The following is a 23,441-nucleotide window of genomic DNA, read 5'->3' on the forward strand; positions in this document are numbered from 1 at the left end:
TACTGTAAATGAACTTTACTTTTGCTGTAAATTATTTAATTTCTGCATTGTGAAATAAAATTTCTATTTTATTACTTATGCGTCTCTTTCAGCTCCTACTTACTATGAAATACATACTGTCATAGTTTTATTTATTCCTCCTTTCTTATGGTCATGAAGAATTTAAGATGTCTATTCTTAAATTATATTCACCTTGCCTCAGTAAGGTTCCTACATGAATACTTACTTCTGATAATCAGGAGATGAACTCTACACACAGTGCCCAACCACCACTGTCCTACTTCAGAATGTTCCTATACAAATATCAAACATTCTGCTTCATCTCTCAGCTCTTAAAAGTTCTTCTGTCAAGATGAATAGCCCTTCAATACCACTTTGACGTCGGCATAGCCCATGGGAACTTCCTACCAATGGGGGGCAGGATATTTCGTTCCTATGGTTCTTACCTAAGATTACTTTGCTGTTTTGTCAATGCCTAGGCACTTAACTCTGGGGGAAAATCTACCACGATACATTGATTCTCTGGTACTCTTCCATCAGGACGCCATGGCTTGAGCCCAAAAAACGGATTTTGAGCGAAGCGAAAAATCTATTTTTGGGTGAGATAGCCATGGCGTCCTGATGGACCCTCCCTACTACTTCGTTCAGTTTGCTCCCTCCCTACACAATTGTATCATGGTGATGGGCAGCAACTGGCGCCAGGATAAAGACGCGCGTGACGTCATTAGAGCAATGGCGTCCGTTTGTTTACGTCTCGAGTATCAGTAGTAGCCACGAGTGAGATTAGCTGTGGAACGGCTCCCAGCTATTCTCAGCCCTTACACACCGAAGCGTTAACTCTGTTCGGGGTGGAGATAGCTATGTGGCACGACCAGACATGCGTGTCCCCTGTTGTATTACGATGTCTTAAAGGGAAACCTTTGAGATACTCGCTCCAGAAGTTAGAATTCTGTGATAACCTGTGGTTAAATTCTCTGGGAATATCTTAGTAGTCTTATACCCAAGGAAGCTACCAAACAGGAACCTTCCATCAGGACGCCATGGCTATCTCACCCAAAAATAGATTTTTCGCTTCGCTCAAAATCCGTTATATACACACACATACACACACACACACACACATATATATATATATATATATATATATATATATATATATATATATATATATATATATATATATATATATATATATATATATATATATATATATATATATATATCTAAAGTAGGAAGATGTGATGTAGTTCTAAGGGAAAAGTATGGGAAATATGTCTGGGTAATAAGCAAAGCTCTACCTCCAGTTTGTTTCTTCATTATGATCAGAGATAAATGTAAACAAAACATTGGTTGCCATTTTTTATCGTGCTTTTTAGCATGTTTAGGAAATGCATGATATAAAATCACCTTTAATATTTGTGCCTGTTTTAGTTTAGGGTACTGTAGTACATGCATTAAGTGTTCTGTACATTAAAGGGTAGTTTGTTAACAGTACTACGTACAAGGGAAGGTTTTAAAAGTCTGAATATACATGTTGAATAAATAGGTAAATATGGTGTCACTACTTCGCGGATTTTCACCTATCGCGGCCGCGACTGGAACCTATCTACCGCGATAAACGAGGGTTCACTGTACACCAAAGGTAAAGGTGGAAAGTGGTAGGGTAAGAGAAATGTTTAGGATTATTATGAAGATACAGCAGATAGAAAATAAATGAAAGAAAAAGAAAGAGCCAATTTGTTAATAGAATGTTCAGACTTACTATCACATGGTGAACTATAGGCATTACTAAAGAATTTTTCTGCATACTTTCAGCAAATAGCTGCACCTATTTTGTAGCTTACTTTATCTTCATCCCTGCTTCCTATCGTTTATACACGATATCTTCGCATAGTCGTTCTGGGGGTTGGAACCCCGTGATACCTGACGGTAATTCTCTTATAATATAACTCGCAGAAATATTATACAGTAGAAAGCACCCGAAGGAAACTTTCATCAGGACGACATGGCTATCTCACCCAAAAATAGATTTTTCCTACGTCAAAATCCCTTTTATCTTCATCCCTGCTACCAATTGTTTATCCTGCCGTCCAACCCCTAACTTTTCTTTGCAATAAAACAGCTGGGTTTTTACCCAACTCTCATTCCAGCTCTAATGGTACTGGCCAAAGTGCTGGCTCATTTGGTCCAAATTTTATAAAGGGATCAAATCTGAGTATATTCATAAGGACCTTAATCAAATTTTTTAATCAATTTATGTCTTGTTTGATACTTCTTTGTAGCTTTTCTATTTTTCTTGTCATTGTTTGCTTATGATATATTTTGATATCCATGTCTTTTAATTATTTATTTCTTATATATTGTGATTGTTGTGATAATTATGATTAGGGTTTTATTGTTCTTGCTTTCAGAAGTTCTTTCACTGCTTAATTTCCTTTGCTCTCTCTCTCTCTCTCTCTCTCTCTCTCTCTCTCTCTCTCTCTCTCTCTCTCTCTCTCTCTCTCTCTCTCCTACTCAAGAGACTAATCATGTCAAGTCTTCAGGAAAGTCCCTTATGTATTCTGTACCCATTATTTTAGTGTAGCCATCTGGGAAGAAAATGGTGGCCAATTTTTTATATCTCAGCCTGGAGATTTTCTGACTGGGGTTTGAGCCCTGCTCAAGCTCGATAGTTTCTTGTAGCGTCTGCAACCTCAACGTCCTTATGAGCAAAGGATGGGGAGTTTTGGGGAGCATGTAGGTCTATCTGCTGGGTTATCAGTGGCCATTGCCTGACCTTCCTTGGTCCTACTTGGGATGGAGAGGGGTCAGTCTTTAGGGCAATGTCACTTGACTCTGCTATTTACGAGTGGACTTTAAACCTTCAAAGGTGCATAAAGAAATTTTTTTATGCTAGGTATATGGAATGTAGATTTCAGTATATAATGGACCATCCCCTTATCCAAAGGTAGGTTCCTGCGTGATGTTCTCATTGCCTGTGTCAAATCAATTCTTATCAATCAATGATTTTGCTTTTATCTCAGAGCTTGATCATAGTTATTTCGGTCACAATGAGACAAGCCGTTTTTACTAATACTTCATTCAACTTAGGGTAGCCCTCAAGGCATTGTAGCATAGTTGTTTTTTTTTCTTTTTTTGCAGTATATAAATTTTTAGTTCTACTAGGAAGTTATTCTTTTTGGCTGTCATATTGCAGTATCTATAAATTTGCAGTTCTACTTGGAAGTTTTTTTTTTCTTTTAGAAACCACAAAATATACTACAAATCATTTCCCCCTTTCCTCCAAGCAATGGACCCTAATCCCCATTTCTTTCATCTGCATCCCTGACAATCTCAGTGGATGTACCTTGATTATCTTCACTCGTATGAATTTTTTTTAAAGATAAAATGCAGTTAAATTTGAAATTAAACTATTATCAGTGCTGCACATATATGTATGATTAATGAAGATCTTATCCATAGTTTTCTGTTTCTTTTTTATTTTTTTTTTACATTAATTTTGACTGTTGAATTATCTGTGATTGACAAGGAAATATATACATTACCCTGTGAGGAAAGGAAACGAGGAAATAAACTACTAGAGAAGTAATGAAATATCAAAATAAAGTATTTTAAGAACACTACCATTATTAGAATATATCTTTCTTATATAAACTATAAAAAAAGACTTAAACGTCAACCTGTTCAACAAATAACATTTGCTTAAAAGTTTGAACTTTTGAAGTTTTATACTGAAAAACTTATGCTCTCTATATTTTTGTCCGTATATCTGAAAAATCATATATCCTATAGTTCGTGTTAAAGTTTACGTAATATTTAAAAGGAAATTAAGGAAATGTGACATTTATTTTTTTCATAATAGCAACTTTAGCTTCATAGCACACAGCAGTTACTACACTTTTTGAGAGCAGTGTTGCCAGCTATGGAGATTTATCCCTAGATTTGGAGATTTATACCTAGATTTGAGGATTTCGGGTGTCTGATGGAGATATTCTGTACAAGTTTCTGTGAAGAAGAAACAAATAAGACTAAACCTTATTTTGTTGCAATTATTTTGCTTGCGCTTATATGAATTATGGTCAGTATTTATTATATTAGTAAAGCCTACATGACCAGAAGAGAATATATTTGTGGAAATGGGGATTTTTGGGTTGTTTTGGGAATTTTTACACTAACCCATCTGGTAACACTGCGCAGCTCGAGAGAGATGTAAACAAACATGTCGGGAGCCAAGGCAGACGACACTGATGGAGATGGAGGAACTAATTCGGGAAATTCTACCGGGAACATGGAGTCCTACAAGGTGGTTATCATCGGAGCTGGCATGGCCGGATTAGCAGCTGCTAACCATTTACTGAAGAATAATGTCAAGGACTTTGTGATATTAGAAGGAAGGAATCGTGTTGGGGGCCGAATCATCGCCATTAAAATCGGTAAAGTTTTCCAAGCTTGTTTTAATGTTTACAAAGTCATGATTAACTTGTATGACGTTGTAATTAGACGAAATTTACGTTTTTCTCAGTGTCACTGCATTTAGAGTAGGTAAGGTTTGGGGGTTTAACCATTCTGTCAAAGGGAGTAGTTTGCTCCCTCCTAGTCAAGTAGTTAAGGATATGGTTTGTAGATTAGGTTAGGTAGGAAGGGTTTTATTTTACAAGAACATTATTTTCTCCACAGGATTTTAAACCGCATATATCAATTAATCATTACTAGTTCATTAGGTGGGGTTCTATCATGAATGAAATATTATTTGAAACGTTTGAATATATCTATGTAAAACTGACAAGAAACAGTAAGGTATTGAATATAATATCATTGTATAGATCACCAGGGAGTAATATGAGGAAATTCATTGAAGAATTTAGTATTCTTGTGGGTGTGGTGGACGATATTAAAAATACATTAATTGGTGGAGACTTTAATTGTTGGGTAGATGATGAAAACGATTATAAGGCTAAAGAACTCAAGGAAGTATTTGAGATGATTAATTTAATAAACAGTGTTTTGGTATCAACATCAGTAGGTGGTCATACACTCGACTTGGTCATATGTGGGAAAGATTCTGACCTAATAAGAAACCTTGAAGTGGAACCAGACTTTGAGATCTCAAAAACACATAAAATCATCACTTTTGATGTTAATATAAATTGCATCAGAGTATTGAAAAAATGGATCACATACAGTATAGAGAACGGGAAAATCTTGATGCTGAGAATTTTATTGAAGCTAGTGTAGCGCAAATGTCTTCTGAGAACATACAATGTGAACATATGGTAGATAGAGAATGTGTTGGGTGTTATACCAAGAAATATAATGACAATTTTGGAAAAATGTATGATATCATGTGTCCCATAAAGAGCAAACAAATATTTGTACGCAAAAATGTTAGATGGTATAATAGTGAGCTATTAAAAGCAAAAAGACATAGATGTAAGATGGAAGGTAGATGAAAAAGAGCCAAATCCTCACAAGGCAGAAATCTATATAATAAGGCCAGAAATGATTATAACATCCTGTTAGAAAAAATTAAAAGAAAATTCTACGATGGCAAAAGTATAAAAACTAATAACATGAGGGACTCACAAAAACCTAGATGATTTGATGGGATTAAAGGAAAAATATGTCTTGCCTGATAATGTTTGTGCAGAGAAATTTGCTATATTCTTCAATGAAAAAATTGATAAAGTTTATAGAGGTTTCCCCCAAAATCACTTGGAAGGACAGTCAGTTATGTCAGTGAAGGAAGGTAAGAAGTTAATAAAATTTTAGGAAATAGATATGTGCGACTTGTTAAAGGTTATGAGAGATATGAAGAATACATATTGTGGAAACGACCCTTTCCCGAACAGTTCAATAAGTGAAGCTCCAAACAAGCAAGTTGTATATAATATTTACCTGAGCATAATTAACCTAAGTATATCACAATCCTGTTTTCCTAGCTGTGAAAAAACTGCGTTGATCAAACCAATATACAAAGGAAAAGGTGATGTAAACGAGCTAAATTCATATAGGCCCATTTCAAATTTATCCTACATGTCGAAGCTTATTGAAAAAACATAAGTGAGCAATTATTGGCGCATATTGATGAGTTATAGGTACAGTATTCCCGGAAAATCAATCGGCCTACAGAGCTAATCACTTTACAGAAACTACCTTATGCTCAATAATGAATGATATGATAGGTCTTCTTGATGAGGGAAAGTGTGGAATTTTTATTATGTTAGATCTTAGTGCTGGTTTTGATACTGTTGTGCACGAGTACTTACTTGACAACTTAAAGTCCATTGGAGTGACTGAGGAAGCTCTGGAATTTTTGTGAAGTTACTTAATGAATAGGAAGACTATTGTAGAAGTTTCTGGAAACCGATCCAGTGAGAGAATTCTTATGAAAGGTGTGCCACAGGGTAGTGTTCTGGGCCCTATCTTGTTTAACATATATACTATCGATCTATCACACATCTTGAAAAAACAGAAAGGGGGCTTTAAACTATATGCAGATGACACGCGGTTCTACCTTTCAATTTCAACAACACAAGATACAAAGAAGAAAATTGATGAGATAATGACTGAAATAAGAACATGGATGCAGAGGAAAAAGCTTAGATTGAATGATGATAAAACAGAATGTATGTTTTTTGGCACAGAGGTGGCTTTGAAGAATTACCAGTTATTTCAAAGTATAAAAATTGGTGGCGCTGATGTTAGGATTGTGCCTGTTGTGAAAAATTTGGGTGTACTGATAGATTGTAATTTGTCAATGAAGGACCAAATAGTGAACACAGTGAAAGTGTGTAACTATCACCTGAGAAACATAGCATTTATTAGAAAATATTTAACAGAAGGCAGTACAAAAATTTTTGTGATGAGTCACGTAATATCAAGGCTTGATTATTGCAATTCTCTGTACTATAAATTGACCAATACACTACTAAGAAAGCTTTAAAATGTGCAAAACCGGGCGGCTAAACTGATAAAAGGAATTAAACTACGGGAGAGACTAACTCCTGCATTGATCGATCTACATTGGTTACCTGTTAAGGCTAGAATTGAATTTAACATTTGCTTGTTGACTCACAAAGCACTTACAAGTGATAAGCCTAAATGTCTTCGTGATTGCTTGGTCTCCTACCCTCAAGCTACCAGCACTGCTGTAAGAGTTAGACATGCTGATGACCCACATAGACTATTCGAAATTAGTGTGAATCATGCAATAGGAGGAAGAACATTTAGTTATGCTGCACCGAGACTTTTCAACGACCTTCCACTTGATGTCAAGAATAGCAAAAATGTGGCAGCTTTCAAGAAAAACCTGAAGACTTATCTTTTTAGAAAGTGTTATAATATTGACCTGAAAACTATTAAGCCTGAATACAAATGCTAGCGAAATAACTGATAAGATACAGAGCAAAATATTAACTGGAAAGAAATTATTTTCACACACCAAGGCCCGCCTGAATAGACTTTTAGTGTCTGATGGAGGGCGAGAAATAAACCCGTAAAAGTAGAATGTAGTTTTCAATATTAAACTTACCCGATAATCATGTAGCTGTCAACTCCGTTGCCCGACAGAATTCTATGGAGGGATACGCCAGCTATCACAATACTAGAAGGGGGTGTATTTACCAGCGCCACCTGTGGCCAGGTACTCAAGTACTTCTTGTTGACACCTCCTCAATTATTCCTCTGTCGTGCTTCCGGCAAGACGTTCTGGGATACGCTTATGTTCTTGGAGTATTTTCACGACTTTGGTGAAGTATTTCTCTTTGATTTCGGCTGTCGCTTTACTGGAAAACTTCTATATTAGCTTAGTTAGCTTTTGGAATTAATTTATAATTTTGGTGACGAGAGAGTATGAACTCTCGTTCACCTTTCATGGCCGACCCTTCCCTTAGACGGAAGTGTTGGTGTCTAAGAGAGTATAGACTCTCTTTCTTAATTTTGCTTAACAAAGTTATAGATTTATTTTATATCTCTCCGCCTCTTATAGGCCTCTTCGATTAACTTCCTTTTATTACAAACTCATTAAAATTAATTTTTATATTTGTTTATATTCGACCTTCCTAATAGTAGGCGGTCTTTTACCGAAGTTAATAAACTTTGAGCCCGTCATTTCGGTTTTACCTGTTAACATATTATGCTATTTCCGCCACAGAGTTTGAAAGATTTTCTTTGACAGTCTCGTACTGTTTTCAAAGCTGAACTAACGTTTTGTTTTTGTCTCTGCAGTTGTTGATGTTCAGAACGTTCAACTTGCACTCTATCGTTACGATAGAGAAAGAATGTTCACGGTTTCACGTTGCAGTTAGAGTAACCGTGTCTAGCGTTTTGTTCATTCTTTCTTAACTTAATGGTTTTGATCCTAATAAAGGAACTTTTCAGTTTTTTCCTTTAACAATAATATGTTTTAACGATATATATGATTGGGCTCTTCTCTCAGGTTCTAAGTGAAGAGAGAGAGAGAGAGAGATAGAGACGGAGGGAGAAAGAGGATAAACGTTTCATTCAAGCCTGCCAGGCGTACGAGTAACGTCATTATCGATTTTTGCTCTTCTCCCTAGTCTCTTTAGGGGAAGAAACTAAACGTTTCTAGAGTGATCTAGTGTTTAGTCTCTTTCCAACCACTGATTTATCTTTCATTAGATTTTTCTGTTACATTGTAATTCTGTTTTCGCAATTACTAACTTTGAGAAAGGATAGAATTGCGTATTTCAGGTACAAACCACTTAAGTTTCGATTTTCAATATTAAACTTACCCGATAATCATGTAGCTGTCAACTCTGTTGCCCGACAGAATTCTATGGAGGGATACGCCAGCTATCACAATACTAGAAGGGGGTGTTCTTACCAGCGCCACCTGTGGCCAGGTACTCAAGTACTTCTTGTTGACACCTCCTCAATTATTCCTCTGTCGTGCTTCTGACAAGACGTTCTGGGATACGCTTATGTTCTTGGAGTATTTTCACGACTTTGGTGAAGTATTTCTCTTTGATTTCGGCTGTCGCTTTACTGGAAACTTCTATTTTAGCTTAGTTAGCTTTTGGAATTAATTTGATTAATTTTGGTGACGAAGAGAGTATGAACTCTCGTTCACCTTTCAATGGCCGACCCTTCCCTTAGACGGAAGTGTTGGTGTCTAAGAGAGTATAGACTCTTTCTTAATTTTGCTTAACAAAAGTTATAGATTTATTTTATATCTCTCCGCCTCTTATAGGCCTCTTCGATTAACTTCCTTTTATTATAAACTTATTAAAATTAATTTTTATATTTGTTTATATTCGACCTTCCTAATAGTAGGCGGTCTTTTCTTGGTACCGAAGTTAATTATCGTGAGCCCGTCATTTCGGTTTTACCTGTTAACATATTATGCTATTTTAAGGTCTTTGAAAGAATTTCTTTGATAGTCTCGTACTTTTTCAAAGTTGAACTAACGTTTTGTTTGTCTCGGCAGTTGTTGACGTTCAGAACGTTTCAACTTGCACTCTATCGTTACGATAGAGAAAGAATGTTCACGGTTTCACATTGCAGTAAGAGTAACCGTGTCTAGCGTTTTGTTCATTCTTTCTTAACTTAATGGTTTTGATCCTAATAAAGGAACTTTTCTTTTTGGGAAATATTTTAGTTTTTTCCTTTAACAATAATATGTTTTAACGATATATATGATTGGGCTCTTCTCTCAGGTTCTAAGTCAAGAGAGAGAGAGAGAGAGAGAGAGAGAGAGATAGAGACGGAGGGAGAAAAAGGATAAACGTTTCCCTCAAGCCTGCCAGGCGTACGAGTAACGTCGTTATCGTTTTGCTCTTATCCCTAGTCTCTTTAGGGGAAGAAACTAAACGTTTCTAGAGTGATCTAGTGTTTAGTCTCTTTCCAGCCACTGAATTTTCTTTCATTAGATTTTTCTGTTACATTGTAATTCTGTTTTCGCAATTACTAACTTTTGAGAAGGATAGAATTGCGTGTTTCAGGTACAAACCACTTAAAGTTTCGAGTTCAGTGAAATAAGTGCAAACAGAAATCAAAGTGATAAGTGATTAGCGCAAAGTATGTCAGTGTTATGCGTGAGGGTACTTTTGTGCGCGCCAGTCGTCCTCCCAGTCCGGGACCTCTTGCAAGCTCCCAAGCCCAGGGGAGAAGCAATGTCGAAGGGCATAAGGGTTCGGCAGGCCTTGATCGGCGCACAGAAGTATCCTCGGTGGTTGTGGGCGTGTCTTACCGAGACCGTCACTCCCACCCGCAGACGATTGAGCCCTTATTTTGCTCGTCTGCAGAAGAGATTTAGAGGAGAAAATAAAGGCAGAGTTACGCTGGTCTCAGGTCTCAAGACCTCTTAAACGTAAAGTCCAGACCTATGCCAGACGTACGAAGTAAAGTTCAACAACCCGGATGCAGTCATTGGGTTAGCTCTGACTCTCCTCAGTCATCAGTTTGTCGGGCTGAGAGTGCGCCTACACTCCCCCCCCCCCCTATGCTCGCTCCGCCTGATCGCAGTACCACCTGCCAGGCGTACGATGTTGTGGACTCTACTACAGTCCATGCAAGCACAGCTTTCGGACCTGATGCGTGAGTGTCGTGCTGAGAGTGTTGCACCTCCTCCTCCTCCTGCACCGGTGGTGCACCAACCGCCTGCACCCGTTCAGCCTGTGCTGCACCCGCCTGCACCGGTGGTGCACCAACCGGCTGCACCCGTTCAGCCTGTGCTGCACCCGCCTGCACTCGCTGCACCCAGTCGCAACACCATCTGCCAGGCGTACGATGTTGTGGACTCTACTACAGTCCATGCAAGCACAGCTTTCGGACCTGTTGCGTGAGTGTCGGGCTGAGAGTGTTGCACCTCCACCTGCACCCTTTCAGCCTGTGCTCAACCCGCCTGCACTCGCTGCACCCAGTCGCAGCACCATCTGCCAGGCGTACGATGTTGTGGACTCTACTACAGTCCATGCAAGCACAGCTTTCGGACCTGTTGTGTGAGTGTCGGGCTGAGAGTGTTGCACCTCCCCTGCACCCGTTCAGCCTGTGCTCAACCCGCCTGCACTCGCTGCACCCAGTCGCAGCACCATCTGCCAGGCGTACGATGTTGAACCTCTTTCTGTGTTCGCTGTTCCCAGTGTTGTTCAGCCTCAGCCTTCTTTAAGGCAACCTTCGGTTTGGGATCAGGAGGATTACCCCACTCTTCCTCCTCCTCCCCTGGCTGCTCCACCGGTGGTGCAACTCTCGGTGGAGGTACAACCTCTTCCACCTGTGAGTCAGTCTCCTCAGCTGCTGCACCGAGCTCAACCCGTGCACCCTGATCCTGCGCCTCAGACACCTCTGCTTGCGGGAACTTTACCTTGTTCTGCGCAACCTCGGTCTCTTCACGCTCCACTCATACCACAGGAACAGGAACTTTCTGCACCTTCCACTGTTGTTGTTCCAGCTCGTTCTGACTCTGCTGTTCAGCATACCTTACCTCCATTTTCAAACCATGGCAAAAATATGAATCATGAGTTATGAATGTAAGGTAAACATTATGTTGATTTTTAAACCCCATGCAAGCATGCATAAAGCACTCTAGCACTGGTCATGGAATTTCTGAGAAATGTTAAACGCCATGCACACGCTCTGCTTTCCTTACAGCAGGCTCTGCTTACAGCAGGCTCTGCTTACTACATGCTCAGCATTCAGCATGCTCTGCATTCAGCATGCTCTGCATACAACATGCTCTGCATACAGCATGCTCTGCATTCAGCATGCTCTGCATACAACATGCTCTACATACAGCATGCTCTGCATACAGCATACTCTGCATTCATCATGCTCTGCATACCTTACCGCATGCTTCTCAACATATCTTGGGTTGTTGCCAACTCACTAGACTGTCAAGCAGTTTCATAACGTTGCCTTCTAGTCTGCTGCTTTTGCACCAGTGAACCCTCACTCAGAGAACTTAGCTTTTCTAGGATAAGGTCCCTGTAGATGAGAAAGTTCTTTTCTCCCTCCTTCTGATATTCCCTTGAGGACTCTGTCATTTGGAGGGAGCCTTTAGCTGCATAACCTCTTATGGACTTTTATTTAAGCATAACATGCTTACAGGGAAGGTAATGGTTCCACTTCAGCCGCTAATCCCGTCTGTTACCACACCTGCTCCCATAGACCTTGAGCTGTGTTGCATGACATGCAGTCCAAGCTTAGTCCTTGTTAGAGGATTTTTGTTTACGGAGTCAATGTGTCACGGGGAAGACGTTCAACAACCAACAGAAGGGACTTGTTGTGACGCAGTGCGGCAACCTCAGCAACCCGTTAAGGAGTTGTCTGTACGACCCAGATAGTCTAGACAGATTCGGGTTGTCACTGTACTTCCTCGCTTGCCCATGATTGTCAGTTTACAGACTGTGCAGCAGTATCATGATCTTGTGTCCGGCTCCGTCTGACGACTGGCTTTTAAGAGCTCCCACAAGTCGTCGCTGTCTGGAGATTTTCAAATGGACTATGGATCTGACCAAGGAACTGGGCCTCCTGGTCAATTTTGAGGAGTCTCAGCTCGTTCCATCCCAGACCATTGTTTCCTTGGGTATGGATCTTCAGAGTCGAGCTTTTCGGACTTGTCCGTCGGCCCCAAGGATCTTCCAAGCCCTAGAATGCATCCAGAGCATGCTGAGAAGGAACCGATGCTTAGTCAGGCAGGGGATGAGTCTAACAGGGACACTTTCATCGCTGGCCCTGTTCATCGAGTTAGGGAGACTCCACCTCCGCCCCCTTCAGTTTCATCTAGCTGCTCACTGGATAAAGGACATGACGCTAGAGACGGGCTCAGTTCCTGTTTCCGAAGAGATGAGGTCTACTCTAACGTGGTGGAAGAACAGCATTCTTCTCAAGGAAGGTCTACCTTTGGCTGTTCAGACCCCCGACCACCGTCTCTTCTCGGACGCATCGGACACGGGCTGGGGTGCGACACTGGACGGACAGGAATGCTCGGGAACATGGAATCAGGAGCAAAGGACACTTCACATCTATTGCAAGGAGTTGTTGGCAGTTCATCTGGCCTTGATAAACTTCAAGTCCCTCCAGCTTAACAAGGTGGTGGAGGTGCTCTCCGACTACACCACAGCCTTGGCTTACATCTCCAAGCAGAGAGGGACTCATTCGAGGAAGTTGTTCAAGATCGCAAGGGACCTCCTCATTTGGTCAAAGATCGAAAGCTCACGCTGGTAACGAGGCTCATTCAGGGCGATATGAATGTCATGGCAGATCGCCTCAGCCGTAAGGGTCAGGTCTTCCCCACAGAGTGGACCCTTCACAAGAATGTTTGCAGCAGACTTTGGGCCCTGTGGGGTCTGCCAACCATAGTTCTATTCGCTACCTCGATGACCAAGAAGCTCCTCTTGTATTGTTCTCCGATTCCAGACCCAGCAGCAGTTCGCGTGGATGCCTTTCTGCTGGATTGGTCCCATCTCAACCTGTATGCATTCCCGCCGTTCAAGATTGTCAACAGGGTACTTCAGAAGTTCGCCTCTCACAAAGGGACACGGTTGACGTTGGTTGCTCCCCTCTGACCCGCGAGAGAAGGGTTCACCGAGGTACTGCAATGGCTGGTCGACGTTCCCAGGACTCTTCCTCTAGGAGTGGACCTTCTGCGTCAACCTCACGTAAAGAAGGTACACCCAAACCTCCACGCTCTTCGTCTGACTGCCTTCAGACTATCGAAAGTCTCTCAAGAACTAGAGGCTTTTCGAAGGAGGCAGCCAGAACGATTGCCAGAGCAAGGACGACATCCACTCTCAGAGTCTATCAGTCTTAATGGGAAGTCTTCCGAAGCTGGTGCAAGGCCAATGCAGTTTTCCTCAACCAGTACCACTGTAACCCAGATTGCTGACTTCCTGTTACATCTAAGGAACGTAAAATCCCTATCAGCTCCTACGATCAAGGGTTACAGAAGTATGTTGGCAGCGGTTTTCCGCCACAGAGGCTTGGATCTTTCCTCCAACAAAGATCTACAGGACCTCCTTAGGTCTTTTGAGACCTCAAAGGAACGTCGGTTGTCCACTCCAGGCTGGAATCTAGACGTGGTCCTAAGGTTCCTAATGTCATCAGGATTTGAACCGTTCCAATCAGCCTCTTTTAAGGACCTCACATTAGAAACTCTTTTCCTCGTGTGCTTAGCAACAGGTAAAAGAGTAAGTGAGATCCACGCCTTCAGCAGGAACATAGGTTTCACATCTGAAACGGCTACATGTTCCTTGCGGCTCGGTTTTTTTGGCTAAAACAAGCTTCCTTCCCATCCTTGCCCTAAGTCGTTCGAGATCCCAAGCCTGTCCAACATGGTGGGGAACGAACTAGAGAGAGTACTTTGCCCTGTTAGAGCTCTTAAGTACTATTTAAGAAGGTCAAAACCATTACGAGGACAATCAGAAGCCTTATGGTGTGCTATCAAGAAGCCTTCTCTACCAATGTCTAAGAACTCAGTTTCTTACTACATCAGGCTTCTGATTAGAGAAGCAAATTCTCATCTGAAGGAAGAAGACCTTGCTTTGCTGAAGGTAAGGACACATGAAGTGAGAGCTGTGGCTACTTCAGTGGCCTTCTAACAGAACCGTTCTCTGCAGAGTGTTATGGATGCAACCTATTGGAGAAGCAAGTCAGTGTTCGCATCATTCTATCTCAAAGATGTCCAGTCTCTTTACGAGTACTGCTACACCCTGGGTCCATTCGTAGCAACGAATGCAGTAGTAGGTGAGGGCTCAGCCACTACATTCCCATAATTCCATAACTTTTTAACCTTTCTCTTGAATACTTTTTATGGGTTGTTCGGTCGGCTAAGAAGCCTTCCACATCCTTGTTGATTTGGCGGGTGGTCAATTCTTTCTTGAGAAGCGCCGAGGTTAAAGGTTGTGATGAGGTCCTTTAGTATGGGTTGCAGCCCTGTATACTTTAGCACCTTTGGGTTGATTCAGCCTCCAAGAGGAACGCTGCGCTCAGTAAGGAAGACGAACTTAAAAAAGAGACAGAGTAACGGTTCAATTCGACTTCCTTACCAGGTACTTATTATTTCATTGTTATTTGAGATAACTGTTATATGAAATATGGGATACTTAGCTATCCTTTAATCTTGTACACTGGTTTTCACCCACCCCCCTGGGTGTGAATCAGCTACATGATTATCGGGTAAGTTTAATATTGAAAAATGTTATTTTCATTAGTAAAATAAATTTTTGAATATACTTACCCGATAATCATGATTTAATTGACCCTCCCTTCCTCCCCATAGAGAACCAGTGGGACCGAGGAATAATTGAGGAGGTGTCAACAAGAAGTACTTGAGTACCTGGCCACAGGTGGCGCTGGTAAGAACACCCCCTTCTAGTATTGTGATAGCTGGCGTATCCCTCCATAGAATTCTGTCGGGCAACAGAGTTGACAGCTACATGATTATCGGGTAAGTATATTCAAAAATTTATTTTACTAATGAAAATAACATGTTCAGTGAAATAAGTGCAAACAGAAATCAAAGTGATAAGTGATTAGTGCGTGAGGGTACTTTTGTGCGCGCCAGTCGTCCTCCCAGTCCGGGACCTCTTGCAAGCTCCCAAGCCCAGGGGAGAAGCAATGTCGAAGGGCATAAGGGTTCAGCAGGCCTTGATCGGCGCACAGAAGTATTCTCGGTGGTTGTGGGCGTGTCTTACCGAGACCGTCACTCCCACCCGCAGACGATTGAGCCCTTATTTTGCTCGTCTGCAGAAGAGATTAGGGGAGAAAATAAAGGCAGAGTAACGCTGGTCTCAGGTCTCAAGACTTCTTAAACGTTAAGTCCAGACCTATGCCAGACGTACGAAGTTAAAGTTCACAACCCGAATGCAGTCGTTGGGTTAGCTCTGACTCTCCTAAGTCATCAGTTGATTACACTCCGACTTAGAGGAGTAAGGTTCTGCCACAACAGATCTCTGCTGTTAAGGCTTTACCTCAGCAGAACTTAGTGTCTGCCGACCCCAAGTTAACTCTACTGCAGTCCATACAGTCACAACTTTCGGTCTTGATGCGTGAGTGTCGGGCTGAGAGTGTTGCACCGCCTGCACTCCCTCCACCTGTTCTCGCTGCACCTGTGCTCGCCCAGCCTGCACCTGCTCCGCCTGGTCGCAGCACCTTCTGCCAGGCGTACGATGTTGTGAACTCTACTACAGTCCATGCAAGCACAGTTTTCGGACTTGATGAGTGAGTGTCGGGCTGAGAGTGTTGCTCCACCGCCTCCGCCTACACTCCCTCCTCCTACACTCGCTCCGCCTGATCACAGTACCATCTGCCAGGCGTATGATGTTGTGGACTCTACTACAGTCCATGCAAGCACAGCTTTCGGACTTGATGCGTGAGTGTCTTGCTGAGAGTGTTGCACCTCCTGCACCTGTGGTGCACCAACCTCCTGCACCCGTTCAGCCTGTGCTGCACCCGCCTGCACCGGTGGTGCACCAACCTCCTGCACCCGTTCAGCCTGTGCTGCACCCGCCTGCACCGGTGGTGCACCAACCTCCTGCACCCGTTCAGCCTATGCTGCACCCGCCTGCACCGGTGGTGCACCAACCTCCTGCACCCGTTCAGCCTGTGCTGCACCCGCCTGCACTCGCTGCACCCAGTCGCAGCTCCATCTGCCAGGCGTACGATGTTGAACCACTTTCGGAGTTTGCTGTTCACAGTGTTGTTCAGCCTCAGCCTTCTTTAAGGCAACCCTTGCTTTGGGATCAGGAGAGTTACACTCTTCCTCCTCCTCCCCTTGCTGCTCCTCCAGTGGTGCAACTCTCGGTTGGGGTACAACAACCTCTCCCCTCCGTGAGTCTGTCTGCTCAACCAGCGCTGCACCGAGTTCAACCCTCATCTAGGCAAGCTCATCTACACCATGCACTTGCGCCTCAGGAGCCTCAGCTTGTTAGAACTTTACCTTGTTCTGCGCAGCCTCAACCTTCTCATGCTCCACTCATCTCTCAGGAACAGGAACGGACTACTCCGCCTCCGTCCTCCGCTCAGCTGGTACAATCCTTGGGTGCAACTCTTGCTAGGAGTCAACCTCCTTCACCCTTGCACCTGCCTTCTGCTCCGTCTGTTGTTCAGCCTATGCAGTCTGAACCTCAGGTTTTCCCTCAAGTTGAGGAAACCTCTGTTGTTGTTCCAGCTCGTTCTGACTCTGCTGTTCAGCATACCATGGTTTAAACCCCATGCAAGCATGCATTAAGCACTCTAGCACTGGTCATGGAATTTCTGAGAAATGTTAAACGCCATGCACACGCTCTGCTTTCCTTTCAGCAGGCTCTGCTTACAGCAGGCTCTACTTCCTACATGCTCAGCATTCAGCATGCTCTGCATTCAGCATGCTCTGCATACAACATGCTCTGCATACAGCATGCTCTGCATTCAGCATGCTCTGCATACAGCATACTCTGCATACATCATGCTCTGCATACCTTACCGCATGCTTCTCAACACATCTTGGGTTGTTGCCAACTCACTAGACTGTCAAGCAGTTTCATAACGTTGCCTTCTAGTCTGCTGCTTTGCACCAGTGAACCCTCACTCAGAGAACTTAGCTTTTCTAGGATAAGGTCCCTGTAGATGAGAAAGTTCTTTTCTCCCTCCTTCTGATATTCCCTTGAGGACTCTGTCATTTGGAGGGAGCCTTTAGCTGCATAACCTCTTATGGACTTTTATTTAAGCATAACATGCTTACAGGGAAGGTAATGGTTACACTTCAGCCGCTAATCCCGTCTGTTACCACACCTGCTCCCATAGACCTTGAGCTGTGTTGCATGACATGCAGTCCAAGCTTAGTCCTTGTTAGAGGATTTTTTGTTTACGGAGTCAATGTGTCACGGGGAAGACGTTCAACAACCAACAGAAGGGACTTGTTGTGACGCAGTGGGCAACCTCAGCAACCCGTTAAGGAGTTGTCTGTACGACCCAGACAGTCTAGACAGATTCGGGTTGTCACTGTACTTCCTCGCTTGCCCATGATTGACAGTTTACAGACTGTGCAGCAGTATCATGATCTTGTGTCCGGCTCCGTCAGACAACTGGCTTTTAAGAGCTCCCTCAAGTCGTCGCTGTCTGGAGATTTTCAAATGGACTATGGATCTGACCAAGGAACTGGGCCTCCTGGTCAATTTTGAGGAGTCTCAGCTCGTTCCATCCCAGACCATTGTCTCCTTGGGTATGGATCTTCAGAGTCGAGCTTTTCGGACTTGTCCGTCGGCCCCAAGGATCTTCCAAGCCCTAGAATGCATCCAGAGCATGCTGAGAAGGAACCGATGCTTAGTCAGGCAGTGGATGAGTCTAACAGGGACACTTTCATCGCTGGCCCTGTTCATCGAGTTAGGGAGACTCCACCTCCGCCCCCTTCAGTATCATCTAGCTGCTCACTGGATAAAGGACATGACGCTAGAGACGGGCTCAGTTCCTGTTTCCGAAGAGATGAGGTCTACTCTAACGTGGTGGAAGAACAGCATTCTTCTCAAGGAAGGTCTACCATTGGCTGTTCAGTCCTCCGACCACCGTCTCTTCTCGGACGCATCGGACACGGGCTGGGGTGCGACACTGGACGGACAGGAATGCTCGGGAACATGGAATCAGGAGCAAAGGACACTTCACATCTATTGCAAGGAGTTGTTGGCAGTTCATTTGGCCTTGATAAACTTCAAGTCCCTCCAGCTTAACAAGGTGGTGGAGGTGAACTCCGACTACACCACAGCCTTGGCTTACATCTCCAAGCAGGGAGGGACTCATTCGAGGAAGTTGTTCGAGATCGCAAGGGACCTCCTCATTTGGTCAAAAGATCGAAAGCTCACGCTGGTAACGAGGCTCATTCAGGGCGATATGAATGTCATGGCAGATCGCCTCAGCCGGAAGGGTCAGGTCTTCCCCACAGAGTGGACCCTTCACAAGAATGTTTGCAGCAGACTTTGGGCCCTGTGGGATCAGCCAACCATAGATCTATTCGCTACCTCGATGACCAAGAGGCTCCTCTTGTATTGTTCTCCGATTCCAGACCCAGCAGCAGTTCGCGTGGATGCCTTTCTGCTGGATTGGTCCCATCTCAACCTGTATGCATTCCCGCCGTTCAAGATTGTCAACAGGGTACTTCAGAAGTTCGCCTCTCACAAAGGGACACGGCTGACGTTGGTTGCTCCCCTCTGGCCCGCGAGAGAATGTTTCACTGAGGTACTGCAATGGCTGGTCGACGTTCCCAGGACTCTTCCTCCTAGAGTGGACCTTCTGCGTCAACCTCACGTAAAGAAGGTACTCCCAACCTCCACGCTCTTCGTCTGACTGCCTTCAGACTATCGAAAGACTCTCAAGAGCTAGAGGCTTTTCGAAGGAGGCAGCCAGAGCGATTGCCAGAGCAAGGACGACATCCACTCTCAGAGTCTATCAGTCTTTATGGGAAGTCTTCCGAAGCTGGTGCAAGGCCAATGCAGTTTTCCTCAACCAGTACCAATGTAACCCAGATTGCTGACTTCCTGTTACATCTAAGGAACGTAAGCTCCCTATCAGCTCCTACGATCAAGGGTTACAGAAGTTTGTTGGCAGCGGTTTTCCGCCACAGAGGCTTGGATCTTTCCTCCAACAAAGATCTACAGGACCTCCTTAGGTCTTTTTGAGACCTCAAAGGAACGTCGGTTGTCCACTCCAGGCTGGAATCTAGACGTGGTCCTAAGGTTCCTAATGTCATCAGGATTTGAACCGCTCCAATCAGCCTCTTTTAAGGACCTCACATTAAAAAACTCTTTTCCTCGTGTGCTTAGCAACAGGTAAAAGAGTAAGTGAGATCCACGCCTTCAGCAGGAACATAGGTTTCACATCTGAAACGGCTACATGTTCCTTACAGCTCGGTTTTTTGGCTAAAAACGAGCTTCCTTCCCGTCCTTGGCCTAAGTCGTTCGAGATCCCAAGCCTGTCCAACATGGTGGGGAACGAACTGGAGAGAGTACTTTGCCCAGTTAGAGCTCTTAAGTACTATCTAAAGGTCAAAACCATTATGAGGACAATCAGAAGCCTTATGGTGTGCTATCAAGAAGCCTTCTCTACCAATGTCTAAGAACTCAGTTTCTTACTACATCAGGCTTCTGATTAGAGAAGCAAATTCTCATCTGAAGGAAGAAGACCTTGCTTTGCTGAAGGTAAGGACACATGAAGTGAGAGCTGTGGCTACTTCAGTGGCCTTCAAACAGAACCGTTCTCTGCAGAGTGTTATGGATGCAACCTATTGGAGAAACAAGTCAGTGTTCGCATCATTCTATCTCAAAGATGTCCAGTCTCTTTACGAGTACTGCTACACCCTGGGCCTATTCGTAGCAACGAATGCAGTAGTAGGCGAGGGCTCAGCCACTACATTCCCATAATCCCATAACTTTTTAACCTTTCTCTTGAATACTTTTTATGGGTTGTACGGTCGGCTAAGAAGCCTTCCACATCCTTGTTGATTTGGCGGGTGGTCAATTCTTTCTTGAGAAGCGCCAAGGTTAAAGGTTGTGATGAGGTCCTTTAGTATGGGTTGCAGCCCTGTATACTTTAGCACCTTTGAGTTGATTCAGCCTCCCAAGAGGAACGCTGCGCTCAGTAAGGAAGACGATCTTATTAAAGGCAGAGTAACGGTTCAAGTCGACTTCCTTACCAGGTACTTATTATTTCATTGTTATTGTGGATAACTGATTATATGAAATATGGGATACTTAGCTATCCTTTAATCTTGTACACTGGTTTTCACCCACCCCCCTGGGTGTGAATCAGCTACATGATTATCGGGTAAGTTTAATATTGAAAAATGTTATTTTTATTAATAAAATAAATTTTTGAATATACTTACCCGATAATCATGATTTAATCGACCCTCCCTTCCTCCCCATAGAGAACCAGTGGACCGAGGAATAATTGAGGAGGTGTCAACAAGAAGTACTTGAGTACCTGGCCACAGGTGGCGCTGGTAAATACACCCCCTTCTAGTATTGTGATAGCTGGCGTATCCCTCCATAGAATTCTGTCGGGCAACGGAGTTGACAGCTACATGATTATCGGGTAAGTATATTCAAAAATTTATTTTATTAATAAAAATAACATTTTGTTGGGAGAGGCGATATCTCTTATGTCTAGCCAAATTGTTTTTCTTTATGGGGAAGATGTTCTTTACTATGATCCGATATACCATGATATGAAGTTCAGCCCGGTCCGAACGCAAGTCATGAGTCGCTTCTTCTTAGTCTCCAAACTTTCTTGATAGATAGAGCCCGTGGCATCCCATGCTAAGAATCGTTTATTTTTACAATATAATACTGTCCCATCGATATACATTCTTACTCCTCTGTTAAGTTTGTAGTTGGTTGGGACACGTCCTTTACAGTGGCATTTGATACTGCTGTAATAATTATCATGAATTGTTAGGTAGGGGAAAGGTCGTTGTAATGTATTGTTCGCTGACGTCACGGCCAAGTTACTCGGTCGTAAAATTTCCCCCAAGCATTGCTTCCTGCCTGACGATAATAACACCCATTGGGCGGCGCTATGTTTGCCTATCAGCTGGTGGTGCAAGCTTGGACATTTATTGATGTTCGGACTTATTTTTTTGCTAATCCCAACAATCTACATTCTTACCCCCTTTTTCTACAGTTCTACAAATGATAGGTGTTTTTGTGTGAAATGGTAGTTTTTTAGGGGGCTGGGGTTCGAAGTCCAATAGCTCAGAAACGGTCATTTTCTGCCAGTTTGAAACCATCAGAAACATTCAAATGCCTATAATTATAGCATTTTCTTTTTTTTATGCCAAAAATCATATTCTTTTCTTAGAAAAATTTACCTTGGGAAGTTTGGTATGATTATAGGGGGTTAGTGTAGTTCGTTGGGACAGGGTAAGCTAAGAATACGGTAGTTTAAGGGTGGGGCGTCACAGGGGCCTAGCCCCCGGTATATGATTAGGCAAGGATACAGCTACTAGGTTAGGTGGGGAACCTTAGTTGTCCCGTAACTGACATACTGTACAAACCATGCTATTTACAGTAATAGGGGTATTACTTTCGGCGTAGCTAAAATGACGAGCCATTAGAATTTTAATGAGGGTTTACTACCCCACCGCTAGTTAGCTGGGGGTAGGGGAGGGTAGCTTGCTTCCCCCCTCCCCCCCCCCTCACACACACACCTGTTCTTGAGCCCACTTTTCTCTCGGCTCGGGTGGTAGTCGGACGTGTCTGCCCTCAACCTCGCCCCTCTCTTGACAGCCATTAATGTCTTTTTGCTTTACCTTTAACAAGTTTGAGTGTGAAGTTGGCCTCTGCGAATATGCGCACCTGTCCTGGATTACCCGACCGCCCCTGTGGAACTTTCATGTCGGCGGTTGAGACAGACCCTCACACCCTTTGCCCTTACTGTAGAGGTCAACGGTGTGATAGTGGTAATAAGTGTAGGGAGTGGTCTACCTCCAAGTGGGAGAGGTTTTCTCGGCGACGTAAGAAGAAGTTCAGGCGGGATATTTCTTCTTCGAAGTTTTCTTTGAAAGGAGAAAATCCCAAGGACTCTTCTTCCGTTGCCCAAACCTCCTCTGAAGCTCCCGCTCGATCGGTCTCTTTCGAGAGACTGTCTAGTGGTAGCGTAGACCGTGGTTCTGTTTCCCGAACTCAGTGTTCGAGAGATGGCGTTGCCTCCCCTAGCGAGGCAGCTCCACCTCTCCTCCCGGGGGAGGATTTAAATTTAACTAATTTATTTCAGCTTTGGTCTTCCTTGGGGCTCGAGGGTTCGCCCTCCAAGGGAGCACTTCTTGACATCATCTGATTGGGTGCCACTTTCAAACAATCGCCGACTTTGGCAGAGGTTGATCCTCTGTCTATTGTCGACGTTGTGGTGTCAGAGGTATCCAATGCGGTATCTCTTAATACCTCTGCCTATTCTCATCCCGCAGTAGCTGAAGGCTTAGTTTCTCCCGTTCCTGCTCAATCTACGAGGGAGAATCTAAGTCCAACAGTCTCTCCTGCCGGTGATTCTCTCCCTTGGGGAGTTCACTCACAAAGACTCCTCTTCGGAGGACTGCTGAAGGTCAGCTTGCTGATCCAACGGCCCCCAGAGGGTGTATACGTCGCAAGGCTCGCATTCCTCTTCGCTGGAGAGGCCTTCCTTCACCTTATAAAGCGGTGAGGAGGCGCCTCATCGGTTCATCATCGTCGTTGCAGTCCGCCGCAGAGGAGCCTCGTCAACGATCACTGACTATTCCTGTTACGGTCCCGGACCTCTCTGCGGATCGTTTGCGATCCCCTTCGGTGGAAGGTCGTCCTTTCAAAGGGCACGTCGACCTTCCACCCGACAGACCTGCTGACCTGCCGTCGCTGTTCCTGGCAGCTGATGCGCTTTACGCGCTGACAAATCCTGTCTTTCATAGTCAGGCACCGGTCCCTTCGGGGCAACAAGGGCGTACGCGCCACCGCGTGCACACGTCCCTTAAGCGCCATGTTGAA

At 43.7% G+C, this 23,441-nt stretch overlaps 1 protein-coding gene across 1 annotated transcript in view; it reads left to right on the plus strand.

Moving 5' to 3' along the window:
• The first annotated feature begins 4,198 nt into the window (after nt 1-4,198).
• LOC137630507 (spermine oxidase) overlaps nt 4,199-23,441 on the plus strand; it is a 94,041-nt gene continuing 74,798 nt past the window's right edge. Inside the window, exon 1 of the mRNA XM_068362016.1 lies at nt 4,199-4,433. Within this exon, the coding sequence (XP_068218117.1) occupies nt 4,220-4,433 (214 nt within the window). The 5' untranslated portion in view covers nt 4,199-4,219. The remainder of the gene's footprint in view (nt 4,434-23,441) is intronic.

Source organism: Palaemon carinicauda, chromosome 38, assembly GCF_036898095.1.
Source record: "Palaemon carinicauda isolate YSFRI2023 chromosome 38, ASM3689809v2, whole genome shotgun sequence".
NCBI lineage: Eukaryota > Metazoa > Arthropoda > Malacostraca > Decapoda > Palaemonidae > Palaemon > Palaemon carinicauda.